The sequence below is a fragment of the Coenobita brevimanus genome, chromosome 41, assembly GCF_032717465.1.
Source record: "Coenobita brevimanus isolate Jiangsu-jjx chromosome 41, ASM3271746v2, whole genome shotgun sequence".
Taxonomy (NCBI): Eukaryota; Metazoa; Arthropoda; class Malacostraca; order Decapoda; family Coenobitidae; genus Coenobita; species Coenobita brevimanus.
The window spans coordinates 17,454,742-17,473,887 of NC_136994.1; the positions used below are offsets into that span (position 1 = coordinate 17,454,742).

Sequence of the window (19,146 nt, forward strand, 5' to 3'; positions counted from 1 at the left end):
AGTATGGAAGACATTGTTGCATGACAATACTGTGATTCTTATATTAACAATGAAAATGATGCTTGAACTCCCATAGGCCTCAAGTAAAGAGCGAGAGAGGTGGAAATGAGATGTACGTAAAGAGTGAGAGAAATAAAAATGAGTAGCATGTAATGAGTGAGAGAAACAGAAATGAGTAGCATGTACAGATTGAGAGAAGTGGAATTGAGTAGAATGCAAAGAGTGAGAGAAATAGAAATAAATTGCATGTAAAGAGTGACAGAAGTGTGGATATAGTTATCTAAGAGGAGCATGTCAAGTTAAGTAGAGTGACAGACAAATGAGGAATTCAGATGGAAGAGTACCCTGAGCCAGTTTTGCCATACAGAGCAAATGGAGAGTGAGAGACAAACTAAGAGTACAGTATATGAGTTAACACTTACAGAGAGTATGTGAGTTAAGTCTAAGAGAAAGTATACGAGCTGGGTGGAAGGAGAGAAGGGGAGAGGACCACACTCACCCAAACACAGCATCTGACCCTAAAACCCACCTGTAGCAAAGCGAGTGCCACTTGAAAGACAGACTCCAGACCGGTGAGGAGGAAGAGGTCGAGGTAGTGGAAGACCATAAAGAGTGGGAACTTGGCTGTGTATAACGTCAGGAACCACTGCGATGCAAACATGTGGATTTCAACTCCCTGCTCTTGAAAGTGTTGTGACAGCTCTGGGATGTGTTCCTGGAGCGGTAAAATAATGAGAGATGTGTTAAACCTTGTCCAGTGCTGATTTATACTTAATGCCCCCCTCCCTCCCCCCAAAAAAAAGCCAGTAAAAACATATGGATAATGATTTGCTACTCCTGGAAATGTTGTGACAGTTCTTGGATCTGTTCCTGTAGTGGTAAGCAAAAGAGGAAGAGGATGTGTTGGACCCCCCTCCCCCCAACAAACAGCTTAAACAACATCAAGTCCTGTTGAAGAGCTTTAACTCACTTTATCTCCATGAATTTGGTTATACTGTTACCACCCAGCATAGTAAATGTTTTCCTGCATTCCAGGAAATTATTTGTTATGTCACTAAGTGTAGGGTCACCTGAACGCAGCACTCCATTAAGTGAGTGGATGATGAGTGCTTCCACTTATCCTCAAACCATATTAAAACCATCATCATCATCATCATCATCATCATCATCATCATCATATCCTATCTTCTTCACTCTCCCTTCTACTCACCTCAATCAGCTTTCCCAGCTGATAGAAGCGCATGTGGAGTATTTCAAAGCCATCCCTGAAGAGGTCTCGAAGTCCGTAATCAAACATCATCTTTACCAGCACGCAAAATGTCTGCTCCTCGGGCATCTATTGGGGGAGGTAATAATGTGTATGTATATATATATATATATATAATTTTTTTTTTGGGGGGAAGAGGAAAGAAAAACATATTAAAGAAAAAAAATCCATACACCAGATTACAGGTGTCCTTCATTCATAAAAAGTCAAATAATAACTAATGCCAATACTAATACTATTACAGTACATAATACATCCAAGCAACCTAATCCCTTGTCAGTTCCCTAGCCTCATCAACTATATCAATAATAATAATTCATTCATTCATCATCCAATCCTATATTGCCCCATGAGGAGCGTAAGAGCCCGGGGCTAGGCAAGTTGGTCCTGACATTTAAGATGAGAGTTACCAGCCTCACCCATCCCTGAGTGGCATTACGTGAGCAATAAACCCCAACCACGCCTTGGACATAAACCTTCACCGGTTCAATCCGACTGGAGCACCATAATTACTCACTAAACTACCAGGTGCCAAAATCTGACTATATGGTTACTACCCAGCATAGTAAATAGGTTCCTGGTGTACAGGATAATAATAATAATGGGGACTGTACATAACTCATCCAACAAACCTAATCCCCTGTCAGTTCCCTAGATTCATCATCTTACATACCATACCTCACTTTCTAATGCACTCAGTCATCATATCCATCTATATTTTTCTTGGTCTACACACTACCTACTCCCCCTTCAAATTCACATGTATCCATTTCACCACACAAATCCTGGAGGGTACTTTTGCATGAGCACTGCAGTCCACTATCTGCTCTTATTTTACAGCTATTTTTCTTTATGTATGAGCTTCACAATACCTAGCAAATAAAAGTCAACGCATCAACTGTAAAATTAAAAGGGTGGCTATGAATCAAAAGGGTCACATCTTTCGGAGCTCAGTACTCACATGAAGGAGTAATGCAGCTGCCAAGAATGAGAGTCCCTGGCAGTACCCAACCTCCTCATCATAAACAGCATATGCCTTGCTGATCTTGAAGAGTGCATCCTGCCCAACACCCCCCACCTCCTTGAAGTAGTCGTGGGCAGGGAAGGTACGGTTGATGTCACGTAAGATTACTTGTTCGCTTGGGCAGTCCTATTGGAGAGGGTGGGGGAGGAAGGTACTAGTGGGAAGAATACTTATTACTGTTACTGCACAGAATTCAGCGCTGTCGATCAGAGGTATCCAATCCTTCAGAGCTGAATCACACACAACAACTAAGGTGTATATTACATTGCAACTTGTGGAAGTAATAACCTAAAAGGCAATACTTTATTTTTTGTAGGACCACAATAAATTACAATTACCTCTGAAAAAGATATGGTAATACACAGCCTGTCCTAAACATGTACAAATATATGATGGGCAAAAGGAATGTGCAAAGTACCAGTGCTGACTCACAAGCCTGGGTACTGCTCTTCAAACTACAGATCATCTAGGGTTGCCTTAACAAAAATCATGTAGAACCTTTTGTAACAACTACCTCCAGCCACTTCCAACCTACAATCTTCCCCTGCACTGACCTTTGTGATGAGGACTCTGTATGTTTCCATCATCTCTGAGGCATCTGAGCATCCTGCCAGCAGGAGCCACACCTCCCCCCTCAGTGCCTCAGGCACGCCTCGCCGCACCAGACCTGCCACACCCTTTGGCAACTGTTGTGACTCTCCCGACTGCAGCTTCGGCAGCACCTGCAACACAACACACACAAAGACCATTCACCTGACACATGTTTAGGCACAACATCACTACACCTTAACTCAAGTATTAAATGATGTCTGACTTACCCGCCAAAAATTCACTTTCCAATAAATTCTAATATCAACATGACAATATATATATATATTTTTTTACTAATTCATTGACAATAAAAAAATGTTACCAAGGCACAAGCTGCTTTCATAACTATAAATGATCTTGTTTTTACACAGAAAAGAAGGACCTACAGATGAGAGTCTGCAATAACTTGTCCTTTCCAAAGAAAACTGAACAAAAAAATAAGTTAAATTCAAGGTTCATTAGGTTTGCAACACCTGGACACACTGCACTGATTACAGTAGCCTAACCTTGGTGTCCTACACCAATGAAGGGAGCAACCAATTCAATGCCAAGTATATTATGGATGCTGTTACACTTACCTATAATATACTGTACAACAGCAAATTTTTTTTTCAGCCTATACTAAAACATTTAAATTTTTGGTGGGAAAACACAGAACACTGAAAAATACCCCCAACTTTAATGGTTAAAATCTTTGATGTCAAATCTCAAACCACTTCAAACTCACTCCGCTAAAAGAGAATCCAGTCAAAAAAAATAAATGTACACACACACACAAAGAATCCTTTACTCACGATGTCATATGATTACACTGTCTTGAAAATTCTGTAGTGTACTTTCATATAAAATTATAGTATTTTTTGTTTTCATGCAATATGAAGATGATACAGACATGTGAGAAGCTATTTAAGTAGGAAGGCATAAAAATTTTACAAGAAATGTGTACAAAGTCACTGGCTCTGCACAAGCCATCACACAACAAACAACAGATACACAACAAGATGATGATGTAATGACATGCCAAAGGAGTTGCATCCAAGTAAAAGTAAGAGCTAAGATAAAGAACAACTGGACTGTGAAGTTCCAATGTGACCAGTGTAATGCAAATACGCCATCACAGAATACTGTATATAAAAAATCTCAGAGAACTGAAGGTGTGAAATGTGGGGTTGTGAGGCAGGTGAAGGCAGACGATGGGAGGCCTGCATGTTGGAAAGGAAGCAGTACAGGTTGAGAAAAGTGTCTGAAAAAAAGATGACAGATATTCATGGGAGGGGGCAATGTAGTTTTTAATCACGTCTGTGAACCCAAATGGTATGTTGCATTGCATACACAGAATGAATGGAAAATGGAAAGAAGAAACTTATCTACTTACTTCAGCCCATTAAAGAGTTCCAGAAAAATTTAAAGATCAACAGTATTATCAGATCTGGTCCTTAAACAGAACTGCTTGTTTGGCATTTCAGCAAAACCTATATAAACAGCACCATATAACATTATACATTAAAATATTTCTGTATGACTTGTTCCTTAACCACAAAAAATGTGTTAGTGTAGTGTAACAGTGTAGTGCAATCTGTTCAATTCCACAAATACACTGGTACTCTTTTCATCTCACTGCAGCCAAACACCAAAACAACAGAGATGGCAAGCATTTATGAAACCCATGAAAAATACCGTGGAGATTTCATGCTGGTTCATATCTCTCACAACCAATAAGCAAAATGAAAATATCCATATGAAAACATAACAATTTCAGAATGAAATAGTCTGAACTGTATGAAGATATAATTTTTTCTACTACTACATCCACACAGTGTAAAGACTACTTTCACACTTGAAACTGCTCCTTCACTATGATGACTTCTTTCAGTTCTAGCTATCCTAGCTGTGGGCCCCTGTGTCCATGTGTATTGGCACAAGGAGACTGGATGATGATATTTAGTCCATCTAGTCTGAGGTGTCTCTCCTGAACTAAATATAATTATTGGCATACTGCATGCATTTAAGAATATGGAGTCAGATCCAGTCAGAATAACTTACGTACAGTATTTCTAACCGAACAAATGTATCTGAATTATTTGTGCTGAATAAGCTATCTTTCAGTGCTAAACTTAGGTCTGAGTGAGTCCATGTTTTAAGAACTACCCTTTCTTTACTGATGTCAAATGCAGTATAAGACAGTTAGCTGGAAAAGCAAACGACTAAGGGCAGTATCTGTAAAACTAAATAAGAGAAGGGAAGGTAAGCCCCTGATTTATGCCCATCAATATTAGAACACCTGTGACGTTAGGAAACAGTCTGACTACGTTTCATCATAAACATTCCAATCAGCAGCTAACCGAATAAGCCACAGTTCTTTTACATTACGATGTAAAAAATTGGGGCTTGCCTTCCTTTCATGCTCTCAAATTTAATATATCCATAACATTCCTGTGACATTCTTCAACACAGGCACAAAAATCCTATATTTTCCGACCTCAGTCAGAGAATGTCATATCAACATGTGTTAATAATGCTCATATAAAGAGAAAAGGTAAAAATATCAATACAATCACCCGAGACTTACTTTTTCCTCTTGCAACAGCTTTCATGCAAAAAAAAAAAAGGGCATTGATAAATTAGTTTCACAAAGAGTGTATTGGTTTCACTGCTTAAACATGATCCAAAAGAAATACAGTAGCTACCATTATAATTAGGATAAAAAATTTTACGAAAACTTGTATTCTCATAATAAATACAATTTCAGTATGTGGGTGCTTTCTCAACTGCCACGTCAGCTTAGAAAAATTAATATAAACAAAGAATGAAAGTTTAATGGAAAATGCTAACTACTCTGTATGTTGCTATATAGATGTGTGATACAGTACCGAGGAATTTTTTCATTAAACTACTTCTAAACTGAGAAACTGTTAACACCAACTGGTGCACTGTGATCATAAAAAACAACTTAAGTCTCTCTACCAAACAGTCAACCAAAGAATTATAATACTATCCATGAGTATGATGAAGCTGTATTTCTGGATAGCTTCTCTGTGTGTTTCTCTTATGTGTAATAATCATGCATAATTAAAAAATCAAGTTGATGAATATTATTTTAGTCTAATACTTTAATGAGTGACAAGTGATTATCATTTACAAAACGGCTACTGAAACAAAACAGGCAGCAAAGTGCTTCAGTATTTCTTGTCTTATGTCTGTCAACAGAGAATACTATAAAGCATAATGAAAATACATTACAGTAATATGTTTTGTTAACTGTACATCTTCACACGAACCAAAAAATCAGTCTCCTGATTAACCTTCTGACAAAAATAACAAATGATAACAAATACACATAAACAATCAATACAGTACAGGACTCCATGAAAGTTCGTGTCTGCCAGTGCCTCACCTGTCGCCATAGGTCCAGCTCCCCCTGAGGACAGTCCTTGGATACTTCCCCAGACCCACTCAGCAGTGGCTCATCATCATCTTCATGGATAAAGTTCAAGCTCAGATACATTTCCAGACTCACTTCTACTGTGTAATCATCATCATCATCATCATCATCATCATCATCATCATCACCATCACTTCCTGACTACCTCAAATAAGTACCTATCTACAGCCAAACACTCAATTCACATAGTTTACCTGGAAAGTTCTTAATTTTTCTAATTATATTACATGAATGTACCAATTCTACTGAGTATCTTAAGGAACAAATTATCAATTATTTTTTGCAATAATGTTCCCATATAATAAGACTTTATACCATAAACTATTTGCCATAGTATCTGAATAATGGTTGGTCCAGGAATGTTACTGTACAGCAGTTTTGATAATGCACATAGAATTATTGCACAGAAGCTACAAAAGTCATATGATTTATCCAGGCTGAATTTTATAAGCTGACAGAACCGGTCATTTCAGTTAACCACTTCACAACAATAACTAACGTTTAATTTTCATCCCTGTTACCTTCAGATAATTTTATCCAGCTAAGAAGAACACACTAATAATAAAGGGGTTAAAGAATGCAAAATCTAACCCCTTCAGTTGAACAATCTCTCCAGAGCTGAACCAAATTGTCCAAAAGTGTCCCACATAAAGTAAATATGGTGTCAACATACTAAACGGGTTGAGTTGTCTGTACCTGGGGAAAGAGCCCACCCCAACCCACCTGAGTCTTCATCCCCACCAGGTGTCTCAATGGAGGCGATGGAAGGAGAGCGGCCAGTGGAGAGGGAGGAGAGAGTGGATGAGGTGAGGGAGGAGAGGTTGAGGGAGAGTGACATGGGGGAGGGCCTATACCGCTCCACCTCACCAATGTTGTCCACCGCCGTCACTACGTACTGTTGCTCTCCTTGGGGTGACTGTTCCACCTGTAAAGAAAGTGCATTTATCATAGTGCATCTGTGGCAGCAGCAGCAGTAGCAGTAGTAGAAGTAGTAGTAGTAGTAGCAGTAGTAGTACTGGTAGTTGGTGGTAATATGGCATGGTCAGTTTGCTTTCATGCGACAAAGATCCCTACCCCTTGCATCTCAGGTGAAGGCCAAGTGTACTCTGATTGGAAGATAAATTTGATCAGCAGTCAATGGGACTCACTGCTACCTCATAATTAACCCATCCATCCATCCATCATCCAATCCTATGCCACCCCATGAGGAGCATAGAAGCCCGGGACTTGGCAAGTTGGTCCTGACATTTAAGATGAGAGTATTAACCTCATCAAAGTTCATGCAACCATGACTTAGTATTCAAGTTGTGAAAGTGGCCCAGTTCCATCACATAAAAACAAACTAGCTGCAGTACCTCCTAGGGAAAATGGCAACCAAGCATTTACTGTCTACAATAAATGAACAAATCCAACCTACCGGCTTAAGCTTGAGTGAGAAGAGGTGGATGAGTGGCTTCTTGCTGAAATACCAGAAGCGTTCATTTTGTGGGTACACTCGCACTTTGGTCTCTATCACAAAGCGTACTGGTTCCTGGATACCTCCTGAAATGACAACAGTAAAAATTTATACTGAGATTATCCATAGTTTATATATACAAGAAATCATTGGGTTTAAAGGGCTTAATGATATTTCGCCAGCATATTACATCATAGTATTGTAGATCCATATTATGTCAGGGATATTTCACCTTTCTTCACACAACAGGATCTATACATTCGAGAAAATTGCAAAGTTGGCCTTACAGATTGCAAGAGATTTTTAGCAGACATCCCTTATAATTTACTGTTGACTCTATTACAAAAAATGACAAAAAAAGCAGGAATTTGCTGAAATTATTAACCTTCATGGCAAGGATTTACTGTATTTGTTAACATTCAAGGCAAGGATTTATTGTATTTGTTGGCCTGCAAGCCACATTACTAAGCACATTCATCAAATAAGGCACACAGACCACACAACCTTTATCCATTGTGAATATCTATAAGGCTTTCAGTAAGAGGAGCTAACCTTCCCCATCATAAACTCAATTTTTTCCCCTTTATTATAGGAAGTTTCTCTTAAATTCAACATTTTCTGGTAGTAGCAGGAATATACTGAAAGGAAAAGGGTTAAATATGACTGTTTCTAAATCCTCTACTAAGGGAGCAAACTTACACTCAGGCATAACACGTGACTGACAAGAGGATGACACAGGATGCAGTCCAAGGCTCAGACTCAGAGCAGCATCACTAAGCCTGTTCTGTTTCATCTTGCCGATCACATGCTTTGTGTAGCTGTCATCACATCCTAAGGGACACGACTCTAAGCTAAATCAAACTGACTGGCAAAAGAAGCTCATACGACATCATAAAGAAGGGTCTGACTCATTCAGCTAAGGGGCATATTGTACCAGAAACTTGAATTTATTCTGGCTAATGCCAAACAGCTTCACTAATCTAAAGAGCGACTCCTCTATATGAATGGACTAGAACTCCTTCAATCCACTTATGTACACCATTTATTATTCTGCTGAATGATTCTATTAAGGACTGAGGGAACCTTTCACAATGATGGGGTTAAGAATAGAGCCACAACTCACTGATGACGAGATCAATGGCGACAGTCATGAAGACTTTACGGTCACGTGGCGTCTCCTGGTTGAGAGTGACAAAGGCACTGTCACGCGGGTCCCAGTGCCCGGAGATCACATAACTGCGCTTGTCCTGACCACTGCTGCCCATGGACACCTGGGGCATGGCCGGGTTATGTTACATTACATTAGGTTAGGTTACATTAGGTTAAATTATGTTAGTTTAGTTTGGATTGCACTAGGATGATAGGGGTTAAGTTAGGCATAGTTAGGTTAGGTTGCACTGGGTTAAATAATGTTAGTTCAGTCTGTACTGGGCTGGGAAGTTCTGGCTTAAATTGGGCATGGTTTGGCTTGGCTTGATTACATTGTTAGGTTAAGTTGGGCTGAGGTAAGCTGGGTCAGACTGGATCATGCCCAGCCAGGTGTGGTCGGGTAGTAAAGGTTAGGTTAGTTTGGGTTTGGTAAGATTAAGTAAGAGAACAATTGTGGAAAGAAGAGGTCTGAAAAAGAAGAGACTGGGGTATGAGAAAATTAAACTGTCAGATAGGCAAGCGGAAGAAGAGGAACGAATGAAGAGTTAGAGATACAGTATTAATATGAGATGCTGAATTAACACAGACATAAAGGAGTCTCAAGGTGAAATGTGGGAGCAATACATGTGTGGGGAATAAGGATGAATGTACAGTTTTATTTAATTGTTCTTACCTACATGTACCTTAGGGGCACTTGGTTTGACTGGTAGTGTCCCATCTTCAATTACTATTTTATCAAGCCTTTTGACATCCAATTTCATATGGCAGTTGGTTTCAAGAGTCAACTGCTCTCCTTAGAAAACTGTACTTCCCTACATCAATATCATCACTTCTTTATGTGTGTCGGTATCAGTGGGTGAAATACATACAGTACAGGTTTCAACATAGGCAGAACACAAGTATTCCTCTACAAGATACTTTTCAAAACCTTGGAAAATAGGATGCAACCTTCCTCTCTCATCACCACACACAGGTGCAGTGAGAGAGGGAACTGTCACAACACAACCAGCAGTCAAGGAGAGAGGTGATGCAACTCCACTGTATTAACACATCCATGTTTTGAAACTCTCCCTACAGTTTCTAAAATACCTGCCATCAGTTTTGTAAGCACAGTCTGGTACAGCCTTCACCATATTATGATCAATTATTCTTCAATTCCTTCAATTCAGTTGTACAGTTTCTATTTTATTTTTGTTATTTACAGATGATTTTACTCAGCTCTGTGGAGATATCTTGGAGTAAAGGGGGTGATGGAGGCTAAGTCTATCCACTCTGGCTCACAAAGTCTGTACTTTGGTGAATGAAATTTACCTGGATATAAAAAACAATAACTGAAAAAAAATAATAATAGGTTATTTATTAGCATGATCACATGTACTTAAAAGGTAAACTGTAGGGAGGAAGAGTGTCTGAGATGACTTATGTGGAACACCTAGTGGGGTCATCTGTCATTTTCTGCAAATGAAGTAAAACTGAGTATTTAGCGGGGCAAATCAGTCTTTTTACTCCATGTGGGTCAATTAGCACTTACAAAATGGATGCCAAAGCAGATGGTGAAGCAAGTTCCTCATTAGAAAAAAAATAAATAAATAAATAAATAAATAAATGAGTTACAACACTGGCTTAGGGGGTCCTGCCTGGAGTTCTGTCAATCTGTACAACTCAAAGGAACCTCCTCAGTTCTCCAACTTTAAGTGAGAGGTTCATACAGCTGTCTGGATACCCATATATTAAATTTTACCAGAAATGTATATTATCTCCTTGACTTTTTTTCCCCTGTCCCTCATACTCTTATGTCTACAGTATTTAGGCAGATCATGTAACACTCAACATAAAAGTGTGGAGAACTGAAGCTGAAGAGGGAAAGCCTGCAAACAATGCCTGTGCATATCCCAGTTGTTACCAACACCCTAAGAACCTGACCCGTATATTCCTAAAAAATCATAGGTAAATATAAAAACTCAAGAAAGAATAATGAGTACCATACCACAGCCAGACGTGGAATGAATGTTCATGGTAGGCTGGAGGCTGAGTCAATTCATGTGCAAGAACCATGAATTTGGCCTTGGCTAGCAATGAATCCAACTGAGTTCAGGCATTCTGTAAGCTTCAGGAAATGTCCTGTGCTACAGTACCCTTTGTGATGAGTACTAGTAGGAGACCAAAGTTAGATTCCTTTAATCCAAAACATTCAATCCGTTCAGCATGGGTACATCTTTTTAAAATTTATTTCTCTGCACTCCAATCCAGTTACATAATAAAAAAGTCTCCAGGTGTCTCTAAGGAAAAGGAACCTATGTGCAGTGCATTTAGCTTTCAGCATGACGAATATATTAGATTACTTCACGACCAACTACAACTTAAGAAAGTGTGTGAAAATAATATCCTAAACTCAATAATTTTTCCACATCTCTCTCCCTGACTGCTGGCAATGTCCAGGGATATCCACCACTTTCATTACATTTCTTTGAGAGAGAGGATAGCTGTATTCCCTTTCTTTAAAACAGTGAATGATCTAAAGGAAAGAAAATCATTATACTGTATTTACCCACACAAAAGATAGGAATACAATCTTTTTGGTAGGAAAAATGGAAGTGAAATCAGAAAAGCTGAAGTTAATGTGTTGAATGTTAGTTATGTTCTAGCCTGAAGGACTACATTTTCTAATAATAATTTTTTACTTCCCAGGGATTGCACCTAGTGGATATAATCATCTGACAGTAGCCAAAATAAATATCTAAGTCCATCCACTACTTGGGTGCTGTAAAAAAAACTAAAATCCCAACTAATTGTGCTACCCAGTAATAATATCAAAGCATATTTAACTCTGCGGTGAGGTGAGTAAGAACTATGCTCTGTTCACTTTAACTTGGCATAAAATTGCAATCTCTCCATCTTGCATGCTGAGCTTTAACAAGAGATTAGCACTAGAATATGGTGCTGGTCACATTGAAGTTCTATGGCGTGAAAGTAAGGCCACAATATTCTTTGTTTTTGTCACCCTGCCCTAAGGTGGAAAAGGAGGTTGAGATGATGATGATGATGATGATGATGATGAAGTCACTGATCTGCAGGAAACAGGCTGCACAAGAATAAAAATCTGCACCAAGATAAAGTGACTGAATTACAGGTATTAAATGCAAGTGTGAGCCATTTCTGCCATAATCTTTACTGCAGATGCTAGACACTGAGTACTGAATGAACAGAATGCAATGCAAAATGTATTCCGGACACAATAAAGAGTTTTTTGTGAGACACTGGTGTTGTGACAATTTAAAAATAGCAACAACTAAAACAAGTAAATGAACAGAAGAGAACTAAATGAGAATATTCTATCCATCCATCATCTAATCCATTACTGTGCCATCAGGAACATCGTGGCCTGGGGCAAGGATACTCCCTCCAGATACATGTGACAAGGATGACCAGCTACTCTTCCCTGAGCACCAGCATGTAAACAATTAACCTCAAACACTCCTAGAACTTAAGACCTTTAAAAGCCATATCCGTTTGTAGCTCCCTAACCCACAAGACCACTAGGCATCCCTTTGGATATAAGGTTACCACCCAATGTAGTAAACGGTTTCTTGATGTACGGGAAAAACCATCTGGCTGTTCGACTCAGTGCAGTCACATGAAGATGGCACTACACTGAGTGGATGGTGGGCGTCCCAATGCACCATAACGTACGATAAACAAAAAAGAAGTAATACTGTACTGTAATAAAAAGTAGGGAAGGTGCTCGGAAGACTACTAATATGATTTTAAACTACAGGTGGGTTCATAAATGGCGCTCCATAAAACACTCACCTGGTGGTATCTTATGTGTTGTGGGGATGGCTCAGTCTGCTGGTGTGGGCATGGGTGTGGCAGTGGGGATGGAAAATGAGTAAATGATGCAAGACAAACAATGACAATACGGACTGAACCGTCCTCAAAACACAGGAGAAACTGCCCAGATGAGTAGTAGTGGAGGGTTATCTATGGACTATCCTGGAGTTTGTAAACATTAAGGCATACTGTATCCATGGCAACACTGACATGCTATACACTTAAATACACTGGTAAGGACAATATGCATGGGAGGTTGCTAAGACCCTGAGGATACCATGCTGGCACAGTTTACATTAAAAAAAAAGAAAAAAAGACAGACGCCTACAATGCGTAAATATACTGGGACAGGCAAGGTCTCTAATACGACAAGGAAAAGTAGTACAGGATACAGGAGAATATTCATATGCTATATGTATAAATACACCAGTATGGAAGGAGCTGGGGAGAATAAATACAGTAAGGCATAAGATATTAATGTAATATGTGCATAAGGAAAGATAGTGACCAATGTGATAATAATAACAGGTGGACATTTTTACATGCTACGTGGATAAACAAATTAGTCTAGGGTGTTAACTGGAAGATCTACAAGGCTGTTGAAGAGATATCCCTCAATGTGGTTTGCATAAATGATATTCAAGATAACATGTATCATTAAAAAAAAAAAAAAAAAGTCAGGATGAAGACAACGTAAATGTGCTATTAAAAAAAAAAGAGTAGGGAAGATGTGCTGGTGATACTGCTAAGCCCTCTACCCCTTCAATCTGATGAGGTACAACCAAATACCAAAGTCTGCATCTCCCGCCTTTATTCCATCAATGGGTTCATAGACGTTTCAATGTGACGTAGTGGACTGAGGTGTGTATCACCATTGATCTGTGGTTGATAATGTGCACCTTTGTTCACTACATCCCATGCAAGCACTGACAAATCCAGCTGAAGAGTGAGGGAAGGTGAATGAACTTTGGTATTTCACTGCCTTTTACTTCTCCTAACTACTGACAATTCTGCTCAGCTTGGAAAAGACATCAAAATGCACTGGTTAGATTAAGCCTTTACTAACTCCTTAAGCACAAGATGTCTCGCTTAAGCAGAATAAAATTGTCTGTTAACAGCATGAATAAAACAGTGTACCATAGAGAATTTAGGAGGTTAAGGATACAGCGATACAGCCCTTAATATGTCTAGAGTCATACTGACAGTCTGAATAAACATCATCAATATAGGATACACCATTAACGTGCTCTATACATAAAATTATAACAATAATAGTAGGAAAGGTGTGCTAGGAAGCCGCTAAGCCCTCGAGGTAGTGCGGTGTGTGCATGTGTGTGCAAAGCCAGAGCAGTGTGACACAAGTGCGCGCAACACATACCTGCACCTCGCTCACCCCGAACACGTGAGACGAGTTTGAAAAGCCGTGTTTGCATCCATTCTGAGTTACCACCCTCTCCTCTAGACACTTTTCATTCCGGCCCATTTTCTTGGAGGGTGCATGTGTGGGGGGAGGAATGATAGAGAAAAAAAATGCAAACACAAAATTAATGGAGAAGATGGGCCCTGAGTAGGTTATAGGCATACCTAGGATTTCATAAATGGGGAGGCCAAGGCTAATTATGAGGTAGCCCATGGATACTCCTAGGGGGGGAGGGTCTGCAGGTATCTCTCTAGAAACTCTGGGCAGCCACTACAGTATCCAGGTATATTTCAGGGGCGGTCAGTGCTACCCTGGACACCCCCTCTGACTACATCACTGGGGCATGTTGACAAAATGACACCTCAAGCTATGGGACCTAAACGTCATAATGTTCTCTGACCCCCTCAATATGCTGACATCTTAACATTATTCTTGCTACCACCAGGCAATTTTCTTCAGCCTTTGATGCACCTCAACTAATGAAAGGATATATGAAGGCTATACAGCATGCATCCCCTCCAGATCACTGTCTCTCTCCTAAGGTGAATAAAACCATCTGGAGGTGGTAAGAATAGTGTAAAATATATATTCACCAGAATGAGGGGGTTAATGGGGAAGATATGATTGTGGGCCTCACGTAGGTACACAAAATGGTACCATTACCTCGAAGACCAAAACTCTATCCTATAAATAGTGGCTCCTGAAGTGGTTATAATTATTCTACGATAATCACTAGACCATTGTCTTATAACTAAGCACCAGAAATCTGCTTGCCCTCATGACTTACTGCATATCTAAATATATTTTCTGAATAAGTAACATTGATACAGACTTCCTCAGAACTCTCTAACAATTAGCAGAAACTCTCTAAGGTGACTGTAAGTTTATGACACTTTCCAGTATCTTTTCCTCTGACATCTTTTTGGTATATTACACATTAATAAACTTTTGCCTGAGATGCACTTCTTCTTAATATGGCATAGTATCAACATTTCTACAAAAAATACATGCAAGAAAATACTGTAAAAAAGATAAATAAATAAGTAAATAAAAGACAAGTGCCTGGAAGCCTTGAAACCCCACCAGAATATGATCCTCTGACTTCCTTCACCACTGCTGGAGAGGGATGCCTATGTGGTGGCAGTAATATAATCATACAACTCCACTGCCTGGTTATACAATCATCCCTCAACACCCTCCCAATCCCCCAAAAGGAGGAGGATGGACTGCATGTGAAGGGCAACTTCTGTCTCCATTTCACTGGGATCATATTTCAGATAAACCAGTGGCTAGTACGACTACCACCCATTAACCTTCCTTCTATCCAAACCTTCACACATACAGCTGACCCTCGCACACAGTGGTAATATACGACATCTTCGCTACATGGGGTTGACTCTTGTACAGGAGTATCCCCACATATAATGCTAAACTACAACCAACTAAAATAAACACAAATGTGCTCTGTGATCTGAAACACAAGTCATGGGGTACTAAAATACTATGCACTATGTCTATATATTATTTCCTGTTGTTCCACTAACAAATAAACCTAAAAACTATGTCCATGTATTATTTCCTATTATTTTACCATCAACTGAACCAAAAACACTATGTACATATATTATTTCCTGTTGTTCCACTATCAACTGAGTAAATCATGATACCTGTCTCTATTTCGTCATCTAAAAATATCAAACTATCAAACACACTAAACCACAAGAAGACATCATTATGAAAACTTTTTTGGACACTATGTTCCACTCTCTTGCTCACTGTAAGACATGGAGAAGATTCAGGATGGTGAATACCCCACAAAGAAATTAGTTAGATATCTCTAATACACTACCATGGTCTACCATATACTCTTTCATGAATGATCAAGGTTTCTAAATTAAAGTTTTCATGCCAACTTCTCTCAGAATATTCACATGCCATTCAAAAGCACATGCAGTGATAGATTTTCCTGCCAAATGGACTTTTACACTGCAAAGTTATCTGTGGAAAACTAATACTGTAACTGTGTCCCTATCGAGTAATTATTATATCACCTATTGATGATAGTACAGTATATAACAAAATTTCCTAAAATCTGTGTGTTATTAGCCTACTTCAGCCAGCAAAAACTAATTTCTTTTCATAGCTCTCTCAGACTCTGCCTAATTCAAGCAAACTTCAGCCTGTGCAAATTATTGGTTTCCAAGTAGTCTATTCATCACCATTTCTCAAATCAGGTAAAATTCATGCATGCTTCAGTCTACAGGAATATGCAATTGTTTCTATGCAACTTATTCTCTCCACCTTAAGTTCTGCACAAGCAAACTTCAGTCTACAGGGTATCTCATGAAATGTGTGCCAAACTTCAGGATTATTCTTGGATTATTTTATTTATCCCTGGATTATTTTTGATTAACAAATCAAAATGGGTCTAACTATCTACCATTACGAACCTACAGCCAATGATGACCTTGAGTGAAAATAGTCTCCATCAATAGTTTGCCCATAAGGTTGTCTGAACCCAGTGGTGGGCAGTGCAAACAAAAACGAACCTTGTGCAAGTGCAATGTGCAATCCACAGTTCACTACCTTGCACAAGTGCAAGTGTGCAATCTGACTAATATTTAGCTTGCGCAATGTCGCAAAGCGCAAATCATTTGCATATATTTACAGGAATTACTGCAAAATATTGATATTTAAATAAATCAGCATACTTACTGTACTTCTATTTATTATTATTATTTTCTATTATGGCACCTGGTGGTTTAGTGGGTAATTATTGCACTCCAATCGGACTGAGCTGGTGAAGGTTTATATCCAAAGGGATGAGTGAGACTGGTCACTCTCATCTTAAATGTCAGGACCAACTGCCTAGCCCCGGGCTCCTACACTTCTCATGGGGCAATGTAGGATTGGATGATGGATGGATGGATGGATTTTTATTTGCGCAATCTAATATTTAGCTTGCGCAATGTCGCAAAGTGCTGGCGTAAACCATTTGTGATGATGCCAGTATTACTTTTATCTGCATTTTCTCAAGATGTTTTATTTAATAATTTGCTATAGATATATAACAGCATATGCAATTCCTTACAAAAATCATTAAAACATTATTAAAATCAAATATCCATAGCCTAATAAATTATTAGGCAGTGGATATTTGGTTTAAATACAGTAATATGGTTTAATGATTTTTGTAAGGAACTGCATATGCTACTCTTAATATATAACGTACTTTTAATTTATTATTATTATTATTCATTAATAATAATAATTCAAAAAACATTAAAATACATCATATGTATAGAAGCAGTTTAAGAAATTTGCACTTGCGCACCTGCCTTTTCATGTGCAAAAGCGCAATATTGCGCAAGGTCTTGTGCGGTGTGCAATATGCAAATGATATTCACCGGAGAGCAACGGTGAGCAATTGCGCAGTGCGCAAGTCATTGCACACCTGCCCAGCACTGTCTGTACCTGTACCTTCATAATGAATGAGAATTGGGCCCATGTTAATATATCATTTACAGTACAGTAATAATCAAAACCAGCCCAAGAATAATCTCCTGAAGTCTAGCACACATTTCATGGGCCACTCTGTACATACACATTGCTGTACAGTGGGCTCGCACAGTGCGCATCACCAAAGTGCGCGATTCGCCTTGTGCACGAGTGACCAAAAATCATAACCAAAAACCCTTTAATGCGCGAGTTTACCGCACAGAACGCGAGGCAGAGGCAAGGAGTGGCTCAAGAATGCCATTTTCTACTAGTGCGCGACCACCCCTCACACAGCGCGTCACGTGTCGTCATGTTGATGCGCCAGACAGAGTCAAGTTGAGCAGCCTAGCGTGATGGAAGGCAGGACTGAGCTGTGTATGTCAAACATTAGCAAGATCCTTGCTGCCATGGATAAGCTCAAGGAAGAGGTGAAGGAACAGGATGTGAGCAACCTAAGAACGGAGGAACTTCTGGTTGGTATCAACAAACTCTTCCGTTTCTACACAGACAGGCACAGGGAAGAAATAAACAGGAGAAGACAGACGCTCATAACAAGCAACACACAGCGGGCTCAAGTTGGTGAAATAACGGAACCATCGACATCGTCTGCTCCTGTTCCTGTTGAGGATGAAGAGGATGCAATGTCAGAAGTGTCAGCATTGGACTTTGAAGGGTTTATGGCCGAAGTGAGTGACTTTGATGCTCCTGGGGAAGGTGATCACGAGGAGTCTGCGGAGGGAAGTGTTGGTGCGGTGGGAGGTGCGGTGGGGAGTGCGGCGCTGTAAGTGTTGCTGCACCTCGGAACCCCTGTTATTTAAGGTCATCAGGCCTGTTGTCTACTGTTGTTAAGGTGACTACCCATATTTTTGTTTTTGTAGCTATAGCTTTAGTACAATGTCTGAAACATATGACCTTTATTATGTCTCTACGGGCCAAAAAATGTCCAGGTATGAGGGGGTACCGCCCATATGTAATTATTCCCATAAGATTATGTATTCCTAGTACGCGAATTCCCAGTGCGCAAGCTCGTGCACCGCCCAATCTCTCGCGCACTGTGCGAGCCCACTGTACCTCCTAAATTGTAACCTATCTCTATTCCTGTACATACGCATTACTGTACTTCCTAAATACAGTAATCCAAATTCAATATCTCACATTCAGTATACGGGCAAGCAAATTTCTGCAGCTTACTTATAAAGACTATGGACCCACAGCTCTGCAAGGGGCACTACTTCTCAACTGAGGTAGGAGAATTTATGGACTCTGGTGCTTAAAACTGGATAACTGTGTCTCACACTGAAGGCCGTGCACTTAAATATTGGCTTTACACATTCAGGGTCGTATTATCATAACGAAGTGAGCTAAAGTACAGGCAAGCCCTGAATTTTTTACTGTCATTTATGGAACACTTGTAACTGTTATATGTGATCAGTCTATCTGAGTCCCACGTTACTGACTATTGTTAACG

The 19,146-nt window shown here is 39.5% G+C and overlaps 1 protein-coding gene across 1 annotated transcript in view; it reads right to left on the bottom strand.

The window, feature by feature from the left end:
• The window catches only part of LOC145397492 (rab GTPase-activating protein 1-like), a 35,018-nt gene that overhangs the window by 6,560 nt on the left and 9,312 nt on the right, over positions 1 to 19,146 (bottom strand). The window contains exons 7-15 of the mRNA XM_080270550.1: positions 14,139 to 14,246; positions 8,904 to 9,051; positions 7,742 to 7,866; positions 7,048 to 7,249; positions 6,277 to 6,356; positions 2,846 to 3,013; positions 2,229 to 2,417; positions 1,211 to 1,336; positions 530 to 715 (exon numbers count right to left, since the gene is read on the bottom strand). Coding sequence (XP_080126676.1) covers positions 530 to 715; positions 1,211 to 1,336; positions 2,229 to 2,417; positions 2,846 to 3,013; positions 6,277 to 6,356; positions 7,048 to 7,249; positions 7,742 to 7,866; positions 8,904 to 9,051; positions 14,139 to 14,246 — 1,332 coding nt within the window. The remainder of the gene's footprint in view (positions 1 to 529; positions 716 to 1,210; positions 1,337 to 2,228; positions 2,418 to 2,845; positions 3,014 to 6,276; positions 6,357 to 7,047; positions 7,250 to 7,741; positions 7,867 to 8,903; positions 9,052 to 14,138; positions 14,247 to 19,146) is intronic.